General features: G+C 35.9%; 1 protein-coding gene across 1 annotated transcript; it reads left to right on the plus strand.

Annotated features, from left to right (window-relative positions):
• Window positions 1-396: 396 nt before the first annotated feature.
• ATAD5 (ATPase family AAA domain containing 5) lies at window positions 397-17,541 on the plus strand (the record flags this gene model as incomplete). The annotated part of the gene is made up of 23 exons (XM_082008061.1): window positions 397-462; window positions 1,389-3,190; window positions 3,524-3,611; window positions 4,207-4,371; window positions 4,892-5,030; window positions 5,506-5,590; window positions 6,065-6,246; window positions 7,029-7,186; window positions 7,487-7,644; window positions 7,878-8,167; window positions 8,343-8,439; window positions 9,104-9,186; window positions 9,303-9,448; window positions 9,568-9,718; window positions 10,214-10,384; window positions 11,399-11,517; window positions 12,403-12,496; window positions 12,730-12,794; window positions 13,689-13,869; window positions 14,660-14,847; window positions 15,140-15,957; window positions 17,106-17,270; window positions 17,463-17,541. 23 exons carry the CDS (start codon window positions 397-399, stop codon window positions 17,539-17,541), a joined length of 5,490 nt encoding a protein of 1,829 aa, XP_081864187.1.
• Window positions 17,542-20,617: the final 3,076 nt, after the last annotated feature.

A 20,617-nucleotide genomic window follows, 5' to 3' on the forward strand; every position in this document is an offset into this window, starting at 1 on the left:
ACTTCGCACGGCGGCGCGAAAACCCGACCGATCGCGGCGAAGCGGGGGGGAACGACGACGACGATGGGCGTGGCTCCTCCGGCACGTGACTAAGCCTGCGGGGGAAGGGGCGGGGTGAGCTGCCGCTGTCCCGCGCCACGTGATGGTGGAAGGCGGCCGGCTGTTGGCAGCGCGAGTGGGTCACGTGGGGCGCTGTGGCGCCGCCCCCTTCCGCGCGGAGGTCCGAATCTTGTCCCGCGCGCGCTTTTCTGCCCGCCTGGCGCTCGCTCCTGTCAGGCGGCGGCGGCGGCGGCTATCGGGCGGGCGGACGGGCGGACCGCGGTGGGGCCGCTCCATGGCGATATCGCGCGCCTCCCCCCGCGGCTGAGGGTTCCACTCCCCGCCAGCGCCCGGGGCATGGTGGGCAGGGTCGCCGTGGCCGCGGCGGCCGCCTCCCTCCCTGAAAAAGACGGCGACGCTCAGGTGAGGACGCTGAGGGGGGCCGGGGCGCCGCGCTGTGAGGGCGGAGAGGGGGTTGGCGGCGGGCTTGGGGGTGCAGCGGGACGGCCTGGGCGGGGGAAGCGGAGGACGCCCCTTTGTCGTGTGCGGTTGGCGGAGTGCGGCTGGTGCAGCAGGACCGGCGTGAACCGCCGCCTGGGCGCTGCGGGGCGGCTGCCAGCCCGGTGCCCGGCGCTCGGGAGGGCCGCGCAGCCCGCGGGCCAAGCTGTCATGAAATGCCTTTTGGGGCACCTTAGCGGAGCCCCCGGTAGCTTCGAGGGGCAGGGTTTTCAGTTTCAGATGATGCGATTTCGGAAGAGTTCAGTTCTTAATAAGCTAGGAGAGTTGTAAATGCTTGTGAGCCACCTTTGTCGGAGTTTTACAAATACATTCTCTTTTATGGTTTGAATTATGAGATATGGATTCTCTCGTATTCATTTTCTTTAAGTATTTTAAAGGGTATAGTTTCTTAAGATACGTTAGATGTTTATGGTAGGCTCATACATCTCGATGTTGGAATTCTCTTAAATGCTCTACAAGTGCTCTGGCAAGGTAACTAAGATAGATCATCTGAACCGAAATAGACTTTCTGAACCCCAGTATTATGAAATCTCTGCAGAACTGTTCTGAAGACTTTGTGGTCACTTTCAGTTTTGGCAGTCTCAAATCTACATGGGATTTTTATCTTTTTCAAGCGGCAGAATTTTTATTTCAAGCTTAAATGGCTTTTGAAAACACAGATAAAGTTGATGTGCACACAGTCTTAGCACATTGACATGTGCTTTTTTTATCCTCTGAAAAAGCACTAGTGTCACTAATAAATAATGCAGACACTGTACTGCTTTGTGTTACCATACTAAGTCATCTTAAGGTTTTAAAAGCTAAGATTGATGTTGACATTTTTTTTACAGCCATGCAAGAAACGTCGAGAGGAAGATACTTCTGTAAAAACAATCACAAGATATTTCTCACCATTAGCAAAACCAGTGGATAAAGTGTTGTCACCACCAAAACCCAACAATATATTGGATTATTTTAAAAAGACATCTGTGACTGAGAAAGCTACATTACCAGTTGTAGCTGGAGAAAATCAAATACCATTGGATGCTGATGACAAAGACAGTAAGTCACCTTTTAAACCACCTTTAAAGCGGAAGAGGAAAGGGAAGACAGTTAATTTAAATAATAAGCTAAGAGAGATGAAGGAATCTGAGAATGAACATGAAATAGAAATTAGTAGTGATGACAGCAGAGAAACAACAGGACTGAAACAAGACAGTAATGATTTTATTGCTACTTGTACTTTAGTTGACCAAAAATGTGCAAAAGAATTAGCAGAAGAGAATGTGCAAAGAGAGAACTTGTCAAATGCTGTCATCTACAGAAAAAATGCAAAGAAAGTTGGTTCTGAAATAAATGGAACAAAAAGTAGGATAAGAAAATCAAGGAAAAGGAAGCACAAAATAAATACAGATTTGTCCGAAAGTTTTTCATCTGAAAACCAGCTGAATGAAAAGCAGAAAAAGGAAACTGAAGATAAGAAAAAGATGGTATCTCCTACAATAGCAGAGTGTAACGCTACTATTAGTGACTCCAGTTTTGACGTTCATATGGGTGATAAGACATCACAGGTAAATAACAGTATAATAACGGTGTCATTTGAGGACTTCTTGAAGAGTCAGGGAGAAAATAATGTAGATCGTGTTGAAGAAGACACAAAGCCAACAACGGACAATTCTGCTACAGCAAATGAAACGGACAAAAGTGATAGTGTTAGTGACCCAGAAAAGTGTGAGGAATCTCAACAGCTACCACTTAGAACAGTAACTGTCCTTGCACAAGTTCATTCCATTCCCCCAAAATTATCTCCATTACATAAGGAGCAAAAAGGCTCTAGGAAAATAGCTTCAATTTTTTGGAAGCAGAAAGGATGTGTAGGGGAAAAAGAAAGTAGCCCACCTCTCTTGGACAGTGAACAAACTGAACAGGTTACTCAGAAAAGAAAATCTAATGTGGTTATTGAGGAAGAAGAATTGGAGTTAGCTGTACTAGAGACTGCAGGGTCAGATTCTCTGAAGCCAAAATGTACTCTGGAAGAAAGGCATCAGTTTATGAAGGCGTTTAGACAACCAACAGCTGATGTAATAAAAAGTGGAGTTAAAAAGGCACCTGGAAAACAAAAGCAAGCCATTGGAAAGTCTTCAAAAGAAAGAGAAGGACCTGAAGATGACATTGCTTCAAATAAAGGATTAGAAAGTGGAGTACCAGAAGATTATGTGGACAAATACACACATTCTTGTTCTGAAACCAACAGAACTAAAACCAAAAGACCTAAAAAGCTTCAGAAAAAAGGAAACAGAAGAAGGAAGGCTTCAGAAACTACGGAAACCAATGTCTCAAATACTAACAATTACAATGAAAATGAGCATTCAGGAGCTAATGTTCTTACTAAGGAAAACACTCTAGAAGTAGGAATTTCATCAAGTCCAAAAGTGAATGACTTAAGGAGGAGTTTAAGGCAGAAGAAAATCAAAACATCAAAAAATGTTACACCTAAAAAAGACAGGATTAGAAATACTTTTTCTGAAGAGGAAATAAATGGCTGTCCTTTACAGACTTCTACACCAAAAGCAAACAAGCGATCCTCGAAGAAAAGTAATGTGTATAAAGCCGAGGTGATTACTGTGCCCTTTGATGGAAACAGCCCAATAAGGTAAACATTTTAGAGTACATTCTACCTTCTTGCACTTTGTTTTCCTGCAAGTATTTTAAGAGTAAGACATAATTATAAATTGATTGGAATGCATGCCAAAGCTGCATGAATACTGATCATGTTGGACAGTAACACAGAACAACCAAGGCTGACTCTATAAATGTGCTTGCACTAAAGATATTTTAAAAAAAAAACAACAAAAAAAACCCACAACCAACTTCCAACTGGGGGGTTGCTTTGCAGCACTGTATTTTTAAATGCTTTTGAAAATGAGATTAACATTTTTCTTTATTAAAAAGTAGTAATTTCACAATACTTTTTTTCCCTAATTAGAATGAAGTTTACACGTATCAATGCGACTACAAAATCAAATAAAGCTGAAGCAATGAAAAATGAAGAGTTTAACTCCAATAATATAAAGGTAATTTATCTAACAGTTTGTGTTTCATTATTTTGTCATTTACTGTATGCATATAATTGTGTCAATATTCACTATTGTCTAATAGTCTAATGTAATACAATGGGAGAGTTCTCAGATCCCCTCTGGAAAGAGACTATTGCAGTGATTTACGGTAGAATTTGAGGTAGTTCCTTGTACAGTTATTGTACCTTAGATTTTAAAATAGGTTTTGTTAGTGTAAATCTTGTTTTCATAACATAACAGAAAAATCCAATAAAGTAGTATGCTCATGTTCTGCATATTCTCAGGATGGGACACAGTGTTTGGGCGTAGCAGAACAGCTTATGCTTAAGAATGTCACTGCCCATATTTCATTTGTTCTGTGGACAAATTGGAGGATCCCCTTGTAGGACACTCAGTCCCTTTTGAAAAGTATTTAATTCTCCTTGGTTTGCTCCTCCTTTCCATTCTTTTGTTTTCTTTTTGATACAAGTAAAATTTTATTAAAATCATACACTTTTGTGAATGTGAAAAATTATATTAATATGTTAAATACTTACCAAATGTATTGCTATTAATTGCTAGATATTTTGGTTCTTTTGTTCTTTGTTTACAGATAAGCTCTACTTCTAAAAATATATCTAAAGCGAAACAGCTGATTGAAAAAGCAAAGGCTATACGGCATAATAGATCAAAGGTTAATGAAGACTTACTAACTCCCGTGAGGCGCTCATCTCGACAGCAAGCTCTTGCTGAAAAGAAAAAATTACAAGACAGTGAGGTAAGCCTGTATACTTGGCAGGGGGGAATTTATGTTTTTGTGATTCCTTTAAGCAACATAAACGTTTCTTATCTTGCAAACATTTTCTTTTAAAGAATCAAATAGATATCTGTGCAATGGTATGGTAAATATCAAGTAGTAAAGTAACTGCCAGGCATAGACTGGAAAGCTCATTCTAATGCAGATCTGTAAAATGCAGCAGATGACCACACTTTAAAAATGACTGTTTCTCTTTCCTGCGGGACAGCAAGGTGTCTGTGTCAAATGTGTATGTTTTACACATCTAAATTTGGAAGACAGTAATTCTGGCCTTTGTTTATATATTGGACATCTTATTCTATATACTATTTCTGTATAGACAACAGTAATAAAAGTATTGTATGCTCTCAAAATTATATTTGCTGACTTCTAAGCTCTCTAGCAGTTTCTTCAATTTTCTCAGTACTGATCACTAAATTGAACTGTTAATGAAGGAGGAAAAGTCGTGTTTCCTTTCTTATTTTATTTGCTTTCCCTCTAGGAATCAGTAGTAATTTTAGATTCAAGCCTGAGTAATGCCACTACTACAGTGCAGAATGTGAAGCAAAAGAATCTTCGGAGCTTAAATGATGTTTTGGGGAAAAAGTCTAGAAACTTGAAGGTTGCAAAGAACTCAAATGGTAATTGGGTTTTACAGAATGTGTTAAATTTTTATTACAGTTATTGACTATTACAACTTTTATTTTATAAAGCTGCCTTTGCAGTACTTTTGTCTTCTGATTTTGTTATATAATATGATCTAATATATACCTTTATTTTGTAATGCAGAGGTTGTTTACATGTGTTTTGATTTTTCTTCTTTCAGGGAAAACTGTTTCTTTGAAAAATGCCAATAGTATACCATGTTTTGTTGTCTTCTAAGTTAAGGGTTTTGGTTTTTTACTGTTACAGAAAATGATGTCTATAGTGATGAAATAACTAGAAATAAAACTATAATGAATGTCGCTAAAATACTCAGCTTTTCTTTCTTAAGGAAAAGGAGGTTCCCTAATGTTATTAAATGGAACATGTAGATAGTGAACAGAGAAGCAAGGTTAGAATCCTATATGAGTGCTAAAGTAATCATGATTTTTCCCCCCCCCCCCCTTTTTAAAGGAAAACTGGGGTATCCACCTTCCTTCCTAGGCAGAAATGCTCAAAACTCTGCAGGTGAACCAATTGTGATCTTTGATGAAAGCAGGTCAGTTTTCAATACTGCAGTTGCTTAAGAATCAAAATATATTTCAAGAATACTTTAACGTTCTCTCATTTTACAAGTTCAAATACACTTACTGAAATATGATATAAATGTTCATGGGGGGTTTTTTGATCAATATGTTAATCTGCTTGCAAAATTTTGGTGGGTTTTTTTGAGAGTTGTTTCCTCAACCATTGTTGAGCCGTTTTAGATGGCTGAAAATGTAATTGATGACTGATTAAATAGAAATCCTAAACTGCATATAAAAATACAAAACCAAGGAGGATTGTTAAAATTAAAATCTCTTAACACAAAATTTAAAGTTAAATGTAAAATTACTACATTTAAATTAATTTTATCTGTTCTCCCAGACTTTCTAACTCATGTGTAGATCTGAATGTGATTAAATTCTGTTGTAAGCCTTGCATAGCTGGTAGTTCTAATGATTTTTCTTTTCCATTTCTATTTTCATTAAAGTCAAGATGCATCTGAAAATTCTCAAGATGATGATCAGTTCAGAGCAAAACGTGAATTCTTGATGAGTGGGTTGCCAGAGTCACTGAAAAGACAGATTGCAAAGAAAGCAGCAGCAATGGAAGCGTACTCTCTTGCAAGTTCATGTTTTAAGACTGTTGTCCATGTACAGCAGAAGGATGACTGTAAGCATTTGTTCAGCCATTGTGTAGATGTATATAATAATTCCTAGTGAATCTGTGCAGAAAGGAAAAAAAAAAAAAACCTTGAATAACAGAACTAACTGTTACGACTGGAATAACTGGTAGTTCCGTCTTGTTTTGTGTCGCAGTAAGAAAACAAAAGCTTCCAGTGAGATGTTTTTGAATACACAATTTACAAATTAAATTGATGCTAAAGTAATGTGTACATTTCTGGTTGAGGATGCAAATTTTTAAAATATTTAGTCTTTCAAGTTACAATTTGGAGAATAAAGATCATGTTGGATTGATTGGGGCAGAAACCATTTCCTTCTGACAAAGGCAAAATATTTGTCCAAAGAGAAGAGAACAGCCCATTTCTTTCCACTAAGTGAGGGAGCATGCTACAATGTTCTTATGAAAGGGCATGACGGAAAAGCAGAAGGTAGAATAGCACTTAAGAGAGTTTATATTGCAAACCAACCAATAAACAAACAAAATCCTTGGTGAGCATCTGTAGAGACCTGGTGAGGGCACAGCTTCTTATTCAGAGCAAGCAGAGCCCAGGAGCAACTTACTGGAGAAAGGTTGTATGCAAAAATGTGCAATTTTCTTCTCCTTGTGGGAGGTGGAATTAATAAAGATTAAAAGTTGATGCAGTGTAAGTTAAATAAAATTGGCTTTGACATGATAAAGCTGTAGTTAAAAAAGCACGTTTTGTCTGTGACTATCTCTTTGGTTAACAAAAGTTTCCTCTTGTTTTGTTTTTGGTGGGGATTCTTTTGTAGGTTACCCAATGTGGAAATTGAAATCACCATCGTGTTCTCTATTAACTAAGCTGAGGAAACTGAATACCGACATCACTAACATCACAAAAATCACTCTCTCACTTGGTGAATTTTCCACTGTGAATTCAAAACTACGTGGAAACTGTTCTTCACCTGTGGTTAGTACTTTAAAATGGGGGCTTGTGTTACAGGAAAATTGAAAAGACAATTGAAATTTTTTTGTTATTCGTTAGGTCTTCTGTTGTTTTAAAAATCCTGTAGTTTGAATCCATATCTGTCCTGGATTTGTTTTTTGTTGTGTGTGATCTACCCTTTCTGCATCATTATATTAGACAATTCTCAAGGCTTTCTGTTAATCTCTGGATTTAACAAGACAGCTACTAATTTAAATTATGCAAAACCATCATTGTTATTCTGTGTAATGTTTTTGAGTAATAATTGTGTGTGTGTGTTTACAGCTTTCTGGCCACCGACCAGTTTTTCCCAATATATTCAGGAAAGATTTACTAGATGAGATCATGTCTTCTAATTCTCAATTTCCTGTGAGAAAATACTTCTACAAGTTTCTGAAAAAACAAACAGAACGATTGGTTTTTGAAGACAGTATACAAGGTTAGTAATCTACATAGGCAAAAATAAACACACACTCACACTCTCTCTGGCATAAAAAGGTAACTTGGAATTTCCAGAAAGGTTTCAGTGAAGGAATACTGTTGTTGGAAATAAATTGGTCCTCACAATTTAGGTCATTTTACCAAATTCTTCAAATATGAATTAAACAAATGTATAGTTGTAATGGACATAACTTGAAATTTTAAAAGGATGTAAATTTTTTTTTTTCTTAGAAAGCAGAGATGGCACTACAAATTCTGAGGTAAATAAGAAACATTCTGACAATTGGAAGGAAACTAAGAGGAAAAGGAAAGAAACAGAAGACCACAAATCAAAAAGAAGAAAACAAATTGAGGGTACAGAGACTGAAATAAAATCCAGAGTTTGCAGTAACCTTGTTTCTCATATATCTGAAGAAAAACAAGCAGAGATGGGACAAGTAACACATTTGGGAAAAAACAAGACCATGAAACCAGGTATTATCACAGAAGACACTGAATATTTATCAGAGCCAGATGCATTTTCAGGTAACTCTGCATTTCCTGTCTGATTTTAATTCTCTCTGCATTGAGGAAATATATATATGGTGTATGTCAGCTTTCCACTGTGATGCAAAAAGTGTATCTCATCAATATTCTACTAAACTTCATCAACTCTTTTGCATGAAGAATTATTTTAAAATGGATAATAATTTTTCTGTAGGTGTTGAAAAAGAAGACATGCTCTGGACAGAAAAATATCAGCCTCAAGATTCCAGTGAACTTGTAGGGAACAAGAAAGAAATTGAAAGGCTACACAGGTCAGAAGTGGGAGCATGGATCCATTCTCAATATAACTCAAAACACCCTATTACTTGATTATGCTCAAAAAGTGGAGTCAGTTATTTTACACTATGCTTGAATAACCTTACAGGATGTATGTCTGTGGCCTTTGTTTTGATTTACTTCCAAAAAGTTACAGAAGCAAATTGTCAGTTGGTGTGAATATCTTTTGGTCATAGTTTCTTCTACAGTAATACATTGGTAGCTTGTATGGTATGGTACAAAACAAAACCACACATGAAATGCTACATTAGGCTGTGGAATAGAATGAAATACTTAAGTAACTAAGGCCTCATAATTTTAATTATTTTTTGTCAGGTCATTTAAGCTTACACACTATGAATGAGAGATAGCAACTTACCAGTCTTTGTTCTATACTTCCCTACAAGCATGCCTGATCCTGAACTTGATGCACTGCCTCTGCTATCAACTAATACAACAGAGAATGAAGAAGATTCTTTTTTTAGAAAAGAATCAAACAAACCCTGAAATATTTTCTTTTTATCTGAAAGGACTTGATAAATTTCTGAGAGGGATAGTAAGTGGCTAATGTCCCCTAGCTTTATGTTCTCTTCCATCTGAATGTGGTTTGCTTTATTCAGCAGTAATTTTCAATTTTTGTTCTGTTGCTTCCTTTTATAGTTGGTTAAAAGAATGGAAAAAAAGAGCCGATTGGGAGGAAAAAAGAAATCAGAAAGGGGAAAAGGAAGACAAAGAGCATCAAGGTGCTGATAGAATTAAAAATAATATATATAGCTTCTCATTGTTAAATTTGGCATGAAAATTACATGAATTGACAATGATTTCAACACTTCTTTCTTTCATTTAAATAATTCTACAGATTCTTCGGACAGCCTTGACTTTAAAGATAATAAATCTGATATTGAGGAAGAGACTAGCCTTTGCAATACAGTTCTGATAACTGGCCCACCGGGAGTGGGGAAAACTGCTGCAGTATATGCTTGTGCTCAGGAGCTTGGTTTTAAGGTTTGTGGAGTCCCTCCCTCAGTGCCATTTTTCTTATTTGTAACTAGTGATATGAAAGCATTCATAATACAAGATGTCTACAGTTTTTTTTAATATATATAAATTAAATACCATTGCAGATATTTGAAGTCAATGCCTCTTGCCAGCGTAGTGGTAGACAGATACTGTCTCAACTAAAAGAAGCTACTCAGTCTCATCAGGTGGACAAAAAAGGCATTAATGCACATAAACCTTGCTTTTTTAACAGTTGTAGCAGTGCCAAGTCACCAAGTAAGTTTCACAATTGTATCTGGGTTTTTTGTTTGGTTGGTATTTTTGGTTTGGGTGTTTTTGTGGGGTTTTTTGGCTGATTGGGTTGGGTTTGTTTGGTTTGTTGGGGTTTTTTTAGGAAATTAGTTCCCAAAACAATTTTTAGACATTAGTTGTTTAAAAAAAGATAGCAAATTTCAGTTTATCTGGCCATAATAATAAGAAATGCTCAGTTGCTTAACCCAACTACATACCAAATCAAATAATGCCTTTCTCAAAATGACTGACTCTTGATTATCTTAAGTTATTTCTGTAATGGCACAGTAAGTGCTATGGCACTTGACTAGAAAGTTGAACAGAACGCATTCCCTGTAACAGGAGAAAAGTAAAATAAGCAGAAGTCAGCACAGTAAACCTGTCCTGTACTATACACAAAACTGGGATTTGCTCTAATTTCGCCTAAGAAATGACAGTTTGAGATTACATTTCCAGCTTAATGTAAAATATATCTTGCAGAAAAAATGTATTCCCCAAAGAAAGTTGTCTCACCAAGAAAACCTCCACTGTCACCAAAAGGAGCAGGATTAAAACGAAGCTTGCCCCCTAAAACACTTGCAAACTATTTCAAAATTTCTTCCAAACACAAAGGTAACAATGGAGCAGTAGCATCTCAAGAAAAAAATAAAGGTAGGTATCACTATTTAATAATTAGTTACCTTTGGAGATGGAAGTGCTACACTGTACTACCGTGTATGTGGGGCTGTGTGGAGAAAAGAGTGGAGCACACTTACTACACTCCAACTGCCAGCAAGAATTACTTAATGCATCTCGGATACACTGAACTACATAGGAAGTAGTCATTATTCTGTATTACAGGAGAGTTAACTAGGGTACAAACTATATGAAGTTGGGTAGGCTTTCCTTAGTTGTTTGGGTTTGGGGGAGGGGGGCGGGGGCAGGAGTTAGAGCATTTAGGTAAGAGAAGAGAATTAAAATCTGTCTCTAGAAAAACACACCGTTATATTACCTCAGTGCCTGTATCGGGTTGTGGAATGGTTCATTGTGCTAGGTGGTGTGTATATGTATATATCAAAATTACTGCTGCAGAATTAAGAGGTTCTGTAAAGCCAGTAAATGTTTGATTACGGACTGAGGATTTTAATACATAGAAAGGCACACTGAAATCTTTTGACTCTCTCAATATTGGAAGGTATATTTCCAAATGTTTCATGCGATCTGGAAGTCTTAAAGACAGGTTTTTAAAAAGCAAATAACATTTGGACAACCAGTATTTTTGCACAGACAGTACAGAGGAATGCATGAGCAAAGTGCTGGATAGAATTGGGGCAATCAAGTCTAGTCCTTTTTTCTTTTCAGGCAATCTTATTGCATTGTCTTGAAGGACTTATCTACTCCATGCGTCTCAGACATCATAGGTCACTAACAGGTTAGGTGCAGAATTAATTCTACAAATAGACAGACCTTTATCAAACAGTGCTGAATTCCCAGCAAATTTGTTGCAATTTTTTTAAAACAAGAAACATCAGAAAAGGATGTAGGTCAGCCTTCTAAGTTTTTGTGTCGGTGTAGGTTTTCTGAAGTGCTTTATATATGGGGTGTTTTTGAAACCAGTGTCTAGAATGCATATTAAATAGTTTCAGTCCTCCTTTCCTTCCTGCTCAATTCTTCACCCATCTGCAGGAAATACTCAGAATTCACTTGAAGAAAAGAAAGATGCTCAAATTAAGACAATAAACAAAGAAATAGAAGGAGGAGAACACAACAGAAAAAGTGCAACATCTCTCATTCTTTTTGAAGAGGTAAAATTCACGTGAAATACACTGATGTGAGCAATATGTCCTTTCATTATGTTTAAAGAATTTAACTTTTTCCCCCTTCCTTCCTGAGACTTCTAGGTAGGTTCAAATGTGAGGATCATCAACTTCTTAAAAATTAATTCAGTGTTTAATCACTTCATCCTCATGAGTACTTTTTAAACCATAGATCGTTATTTTAAAAGATAAAGACATTGTCATCTATCAACAGTTGTTCACTGTTGGAACAGTTTGCAGGATTCTGCTAGTTTAATTCCTTTAATTATGTCAAAAGTGTTAAGTTTATAATTTTACAGTAGTTACATGCATTGAGACACTTTAAAAGTCACCATTAACATCCCAGCAATAATTACAATATCTAAGACCTTATTAAGTTCTTTTCTTTAACCTCTTGCCCCAAAATGTCTTTGAGTCTTAAACTAAGAACAGAAAATTGCAGCCAAGAATGTAATTTTAAGTAAATAAAGGAGGTATAGCAATGTTGCTAACAGTGGGTTGTCCTACAGATCACTGGTGCAAGTCTATTAAAAAGAAAAAAAAAACAACCAAATTTCAAAAGCCGCCTGGACGTGGTTCTGGGCAACTTGCTCTAGGTGACCCAACCTGAGCAGGGATGTGGACATTTTGATCTCCAGAGGTCCCTTCCAACTTCAACCAGTCTGATTTTGTAATCGTCAGCACAGAAGACTGATCAAAGTGCTGTGTGCTAAAAAGTGAGCTTCACCTGAAGCATGTATGCCGTCATTGCCCATGCATGTTCAAGAAATCTGTATTAACGTTAAGTCTTACTCATTAACAGTATGACTGCATTCACAGCTTGTTGCTATTGTTAAAGCTATTGATACTTTGCACTTTATTTGTTTTCTATAGGTAGATATAATATTTGATGAAGATGCAGGATTTCTAAGTGCAATAAAGACCTTCATGGCAACTGCAAAAAGACCTGTAATTCTTACTACCAATGGTGAGTAGTGTTTGTTACAGTAATCAGACCTCACAAGCAGAAGAGTCTCTCTTAATAAGATGGTTTAAATGGTGATTGTTGAATACAGCTCCTAAATGTAAAATTAAATGAGTGGAGACTGTAAAGCGAGTATTTTAGTATTTGGATAAAGATAGTGTCTGCTTTAACGAGTAAAGAGAATAATTAGCTTTGAATGTAATGTTGTGACAGTTCACTGATACCTCTTTATATAGATCCAACATTCAGACTAATGTTTGATGGCTATTTTGAAGAGATCAACTTTAGAACCCCTTCCTTGGTAAGTCTGTTTGGAAATGCAAATACATCCTAAGCAAGTAATTGTCAGCTAATTTAAGTTCAAAATTTAAATGTTGGTGTAGGTTTATATTTATCCGATGTAATAAATCTATTTCATTGGAAGACTGTTTTTTGGGGGTTTTATGCAAGGATGTGTAGGATGTATTTATGTTTACATTCAGAATTTTTTTCACTTGCATGGAAGATTTATTATCTTAACCATTTAGTATTTCAGAGAATTATAATAAGAACATCACTTTATCACTTAATTTCGTTTTTAGGAAATAACTACTAGTTTTGATCTGAAGGATGACTATGCCAGTATTGGTTCATTCATTAAGAGTATAGTAACTATTCCAGAAATATTATGGGTTATTCCTTTAATGTAAACACTAGTATTCTGTATAACAAAGAGTTCTATTGGCAGCTGTGTATTGTATGTAAAACCTAAATAAATGAGAATCAAAAGGAAATAACTTTTGAGAAGAAGAATTTTTTTAATGTGAAATTGAAAATCTTTTGGACTACCAGACAATTGCAGAATTAAAAGAAAGAAAGAAAAACCTTTAAAAGGAATGTAGTTCACTGGTGATGAGAAGCAAAGTGTATGTGGTTTCGGGAACATAGGCAGAATATGTGTGTTTTGTTTGTTTTTAATGAGCTGAATTTCTAAATTTAACTTAAGTCTCTGATGTGGACTGTTTATATTTGGTACAGTATTCTGCTTTTCTATAGAGTTTTTAATGTAACTGTAATCTGCTTTAATAAACTAATCCTCTGTATTAAAAGGAAAAATGTATTGCAAGCATAAATAGAATAATTTGCTTCTGTGTGACTTATTGCAGTCTGATTGGGAAGAGTCGTTTTCAGTGGTATTTGTCTAACTTTTGTTTAGATAAATGCTGCTAGCTATCTTCAAGTGCTGTGTCTGGCTGAGAATCTACGAACAGATGTAAAAGACTTAGCTGCTCTGTTAACCACAAATAACTGTGATATCAGACAAAGTGTGCTCTACTTACAATTTTGGGTTAGAAGTGGAGGTGGATGCTTAAAGGACAAATGTTTGGCACAAGATGGTAGGTTGATTTAATTTAATTTAAAAAAAATCTCTATCTTAACATGAATTTGATTAAATCAAACTATTCTTTGATATGTAGGAATAGATGGTAACTATCTATAAGACTCCTAAACATTTGGGTAGGGTTTTAAGGCTGGGTTTTTTTGGCTACTTCAAAGCCTTGTATGTATACATTAAGGGACTAAAAGTTTGATTTTTTGATTTTTTTTTTTTTAATTGTACCTGTTTATTACTCATCGTTATGGTACTTAATTATCTCCCTTTCCTCTTCTGAGTAGCAAAACTGGGCAAAGTAGGGAGCCAGTAGTAGTCTCCCTTCAACTCAGAGTTTGCAGTTCTTTATCCATTTAAGCTGAGTTGTAGGTAATTCACCTAGAAGATGCAGAACTGAAAAAGGAGAAAAATTGGACAGCTAGCAAGCAGGCAGCAAGGGTAAGAACTTGGTCCCAAAGGATACAGGAAGAGTATCCTCAACAGGTGTGGGCGTCTGAGACAGCGTGTGAGGGAGCGACAGAGACTAGTGGGCCTTAGAAGGAAAAAGAGACTATTTCAAATTCGTTATTTGCAAAGGAGGGAGAGTGGGCAGAGTGGTAACACTTAAAGAAACAAAATTGGGATGATGAATGGGGATGGGGATGACTAATTTCAGTTGGTATATTCATTCAGAACTGCAGCAAAAGGTGACAGTTACAGTATCTGCTATAAAAGGAACGGAGGCGAAGAGGGGAAAAATCAATTTCATGATGCAATTTGTTTCTTTTTGAGTAAAGCATGTTATCTTTGTGCAGAAGGAGATGAGACAAATAAAGCGGATCACTTAATTCATTCTGAAAAGACTACAGATTCCAAGATTGATTTTTCTCAAGCTGATGCACATCTTCAAGAGTTTCCAAAATGTGATACAGGCTGTGTAGAGACATTGCTTGGCCTTAAGAATATCCTATTGCCTTCAGAAGATTTGTTTACATTTCTTAAGGTATTTTTGTAGTTTACTAGCTAATAGGTTTTAATGATTGCCAGATAATTGAGTGTAATCATCACTATGAATGGCATCTTAGAAGCAAATCTCTTTGAAATTGTTTGTTGTACAAATTAGGCGATTCTGTTGTTATTAAGCAAAATCAGAACTGGGGCAGAACTGCAAGCAAAACAGTCCACTGCCTCATAAACACAAAGCCAGGAATATGAGAATTTCTGTAATAACATTTTTACATTTAAAAAAAAAAATTTAATGTATTAATACATTTTTCACAATGATTATTTTACAGCATAAAATCACAACCATGGAGGAATGGAATAAATTGATGCAGCTTCTCACAGAATTCCAGATGAAGAAAGTGGACTTTATATATAGTAATCTTGAACTTATTCTTCCCTTACCAGTACAAGTTCTTTCAAAGCAATCTGAAGCCTCTAACTCAATACTTGAAAGGTCTACCATAGTTTGTTTGAAAAACAGATCTACTAACAGTTATTGCCCTAGGAAGAAGTCTAAAAAGACAAAGAACCAGAAAAGGCTTGATATATTGGATGATAGTGATTTATTTGATACTGGACTGAACTATTCAGCTGAATTCATAACTTTGCCATTGGACAGTCCCACATCATGTGCTGAAGTGAATAAAGAGGAATCAAAATTGTTGATGAATAAAGAAGAAAAAGAAATTAAAACAAAAACCTCAGCAAATAAGAAAATGTCTGCTCTTGGTTTTCAGTGTCTCAATTCACTGACAGAATTTGTGGAGAACATGTCTTTCTTGGATTGCTGTGTAAACACTAACACCAAGGAACCACTGGAGTTCTCTAAAGATGAAGGATTTAATTGGACAAATGGCAAAATCAAAAATGGTCTTTGTGATGAATTCAGTATAGAAAATACTGATTGGTGGAGTTCCCAGATCTGTAGTGAAATAAAGGCAGCTATTGAAGCACTCAGTTTTAATAAATGTTATGTTAATATTTCACAAAACTTGGAATCCTCTTTGAGTACCAGTAAAACACCTGAAAGCGATCCACTGGCAGGACTTACTTTGCATATTTCAAATACAAGAAATTATGTAACCTTCAGTCAGTCAGCTGATTCAAGGTAAGACTATGCTTTCTGGAATATATATATATTTCTGGAATATAATGCAGTTATTTGTCAAGAAAAGCATTTCACAGGGTATAGGACTGTTTCAGATATTACGTATACACATACCAATATGAGTGTTGTCAGTATGTCTCAAAACACTGGAATACATTGTTCACTTTGCTTGTATAAGCTTAAATTAACTGCTTGGCAGTCTCTGCAAAAAGTGACTTTTCTTGTTTGAATAGCGTGACTATAATGTTGTTCAGAAATGGTAGCCTTAATCTAGTCTATTTACTTTAAAAACGAATAGACAAACACCACCACCATCTGCAGAAGAATAACAAAAAAATAAAGGAATGGCTTTTTCAAGACAGTCAAATGGACTGAAATAGATTCTGCAAGTACTAGACATGCAGATTTTTCATCCAATGCCTGGTTGTATTGAGTCTGTATTAAATGCATAGCAGAGTTCAGAGCAAAGTTTTATTGCAATTTTCTTGTAGTAACTTAATGCTAATGGCCTTTAATATATCATAAAAGATCAAAGAATACATGGCTGCTAGCAAGTGTGGATATGAAAGACTGATTTTGACATAAACAAGTCATTGTATGTGGAATTGGCATAATGGGTGAATAAAACCTATTCAAGTGTCTGAATAGGAAAATAGGCTAGACTCTTATTTCTGTAAGTTAGTACCCAGAGGAGCAATGTCAAAATGGATCTAACCATCTAACTTGTGACCAAGTTTGGCCAGTGTATCATGAGTTGTATATTGGATCTAGTATTGACATTCTGGCAAGTATCAATCACATGATGCTTTTTATTTTTGAAGACCACAGATGCTTTTGGTTACATTGACGAATGTACTAAACCTCACATAACTAGATTGTAAAGACCTCCCAGCTTAGACTCCACAGTTCAGCTGAGAGCATGGGCCAAGCAAACTATTGTCCCTCCTGTTTCTGTCTCTGAGGACAGCTTTGTGGTGCTGTGTAAGCAGCACACGATCAGAAGCTGCAGGCAGCTAATCAATTGGGCTGCCATTTTGAACATCAGTATGTTTTAACAGTTTTAAACCAGTGCATTTGATCTTAAAGGAACAAAATAGGGTCTGCACATTCTTGACTAAGAAACAATAAAGCTTCATTCTCCATTTTAGCATTCACAAAAAAGCACAGAAGAGGCTGGCAGTCATCAGAAATGTATTTTCCAGAAGTCCTTTAAACCTGGGTAATAAGCAAGCCAGCATACTTGAATACCTCCCCTCTCTTCGCACTATCTGTAGGTCTGAGAAGCTTAAAGAGCAAGGGAAGACTAAAAGAAGGTAAGTTTTGTTTTTCCTAAATCTTGCAACGTTTCAATATACAAGGTAGTTAAGAATTTTAATAAAATGTTTTGTCAAATAACTCTAGACAAGAAAGGTGAACGTTTGCCTCTCCAAATAATAAAAGTGTTGCCTTGTATTTGGAAATAACTTTGTCCCCTTATAGTATTATTTTTACTTTTCTTTTTATAGGTTCTTGCATTATCTTGAAGGGATTCATCTTGAAATACCCAGACAAATGATAAATGGTCTGTCTTTGGACTTCCCTTAAAATTACTAAGACCGGAAATACTTTGTGCCTAATGGTGGTATTCTCACCATAGTTTGATTTTTACAACATTATTTTATTGTATATTCAGAGCCATTTGTATATTAAATTTCTATAAGTATTTAAAATAATGTATATATCTATTGCCATGATATTGATCTCCACAGATGAAATGTGGGTTGGTTTGGTGCTTGTCCAGTATGTGCATTTATAATATTAAATGCACAAACTAATCAATGGGGACTGCTTCATGTTGTCTGTCTCTGTAATTGTGTATCACATAGCAGGAAGTCCTTTTGTATTGACCAACTGCCACAACTTCCACAGCAAAGTTGCCTTTTTTCCCTGGAGAAACTGTTTTATTAAAATAAGCTTGTTTCTTTCTGCATTTGCAGTTAAGTGTTTAACTTGGGGTGGGAGGGGGCAGGGAGAGGATGTGACAAGTCTTCTAAAGTGTAAATGACTAAAAACAACTCTTCACAGTAATGACTGGGTAACAAAGTCTTTACAAAGCACTATGCCTCAATGTACATTATTTGTATACACTCATTTCATTCCATTATTTACAGGTGTCAGATCTGCATGTTAATCTCCTAAAAAGGTAGAGAAATTACTACTGTAGCTCAAGATGGACTTGGACATGAGGCAAGATTTTGTAAATAATAATCATTCCAGTGTTACTTTGGTTTCAGTAATATTTAACTACTTCTAGTCTTGTATATTGTGTTCTATTTTTATACTTCATTTTGTATTTGACAAGACTTCAGCCTGATTATTTGTGATTGAATCTGTTTTTATATAATAAATTTGTGAGACTTTGCTACAATTCTGAATAATTCTGTTGTATGAAAAGTAAGGCTCATAAACCTTAATGTTTTCAGTCCGTAAAGATGATGTTTAAGGCTTTTTTTTTAACTGGAAATACTTCAACCATGTACTCTTCTGCCTTTATATTGCAGTTGGACTGTTCCTTTTCCCCAAACTGAGTCAGACTGGTGCCATGCAGTGGTACTCCACTTACCTCAATGTTTCTGTAATAATGAGGAAGGCCATTTTCTAGTACATTCTGTTCTCATCTTACATTTTTCGTGTCTTAAAGTTGTTCAGGAATGAGAAATATTTATGAAAACAGTAAATTATTTTAAGCTTCTGCATTGTGGATAATAATCCTTATAGCTTACTATTTCAGTAGCCCAGAATCATCAAATAAGAATTTAAAAAAGTGGTGGCTCTTAAAATCTTAATGGGTTGTATTGTTGTGTCAGTGGTCTAAGCAACCCTTGTACATTTTTGTAAAAATAAATACATTTTTTAAAGTTTTTAAACTAAAAAAGTAGAAGTGTATCTGTTCACTGCTTTATAAAGGCAATGTCAATCTAACTAGACTACAGTGGGGACTTACATAAATTGGAAACAGGGCCTATAAAGTATTATTATTTTAGGATATTCATGGGTAATTCAAAAGACAAAGTAGAAAGCAATGGGAGACACCTTTACCTCCTTTTGAAGTCAGCTCTCTGGTTCTAATAATTGCCTTAAGAATTTTTTTATAGAATCTACAGGCTATGATGTCCAAAAGGAGTCCAAATGGTAAGGTGGAATTGAAGTATTTCACTTCTTGATTGTGGAATTACCACATAAAAACAACTCAAGCTAGTTTGAGCAAAATGATAATCTACTTGTGATGATTTATTTGAACTCTGATAAACTAGCAACTTTGCATTTTTATGCATCAAGTATGAGCAGCTGTTGTATGCTAGAATAAAGAACGCCTCTATGAGGTATGGGCTGGTCTTGAGGAAAAGAGAGCTGGGGCTGGTTTTGATTAACTCCGCTTAAAAGGAAATGCTTCACAAGATCCATTCCAGTACTGCGGAAGTCTCCTACCTTTGATTCAAAATGTTTTCCTGCAATAGTTTGGGCCCTGCTTAGCAGAAAACACCTTTTCTTCCAAAACATAAAAATCGGCTTCAGGCATTTTGGGAATGACTGAAGATACCTGGAAAGAAAAAAGACAAAACCCATGTATGCGATCTACCTAAACAAAGAATTCAGTGAAACCAAAAGTGAAAAAAACCCTGGAGTTTCACAATGGCTCTGCACCCCATTTAAGCAGTAGTTATTACTAGCTGTACAATCATTTAAAAACAAAAAAAGACAAGCAAGTTGTTCTTGTTGAGATCTCAGTTAAGTTTCAAGCATTTCTCTCTTTTACTGTCATTCCAATATTGCTCTCTAGAATGTAAATGCAAGTAATACAAAAAAAAGCAGTTAAGCCTTAGGCATGTTCTTGCAAGCATATGCTGTGTTAATACTAATGCAGAGTAGAAGGATGGAAGGATGGCCGAGGAGGACATGTCCTTTAAGTTGAAGCTCAGCCATCGTGAGTATGACACTAAGAAAAATCATGGGGCTTCTGACCAATGCTGGGTTTTTTTGGTGGTGGTTTATAGGTTGTCTTGAATATAAGTAACCATTTTGCAAATGTCATACAGATTATCCTTTTTTGTTTTACAGGATTTGTGAAAAATTAAAAATTGCAAAAAAAATACAAAATTAATTACAAAAATTAAGTTAGCAAAAGAGCTTCAATGTATGGCTTGCAAGAAAATTACCTCTGGGGAAAACTAAATCCATGTTTACATTCCAGTATACAACAGTTCTTAACGGGTTAAGTGCTGAAAAGAGATTTTTATGTAGGTAGTTGAAAAACTCAACTTTTCAGATATTTGCTGTTTACTTCATGAGTTTATTTTTAAATTTTAAAAAATTATTTTAAAACAAATAAAAGGCACAATGCTCTTTAGTGCCTAAGAAGATGAAAAATTTAAATGTGTCAGTACTTTCAACGGGTAGTACATCTCTAGTATAGTATTTACACATCTGCAAAATAAGTAACTACACAATGTTTTTACAAGATCATGCATAAACTTTACTAAAGAATTGCATGTTATAGTGCACTCTAGTAACACAAGCTAACTATGCAAATTAAGTTTAACTGGAAACTAGTAAAATAAAAAATACTTGAATACCTCTTAATCTTTAATTAACCTTCTTGAAAATTCTTCCCTCATCTGAA

The sequence above is a fragment of the Phaethon aethereus genome (genome assembly GCF_964289735.1).
Source record: "Phaethon aethereus genome assembly, chromosome: 18".
Lineage (NCBI taxonomy): Eukaryota > Metazoa > Chordata > Aves > Phaethontiformes > Phaethontidae > Phaethon > Phaethon aethereus.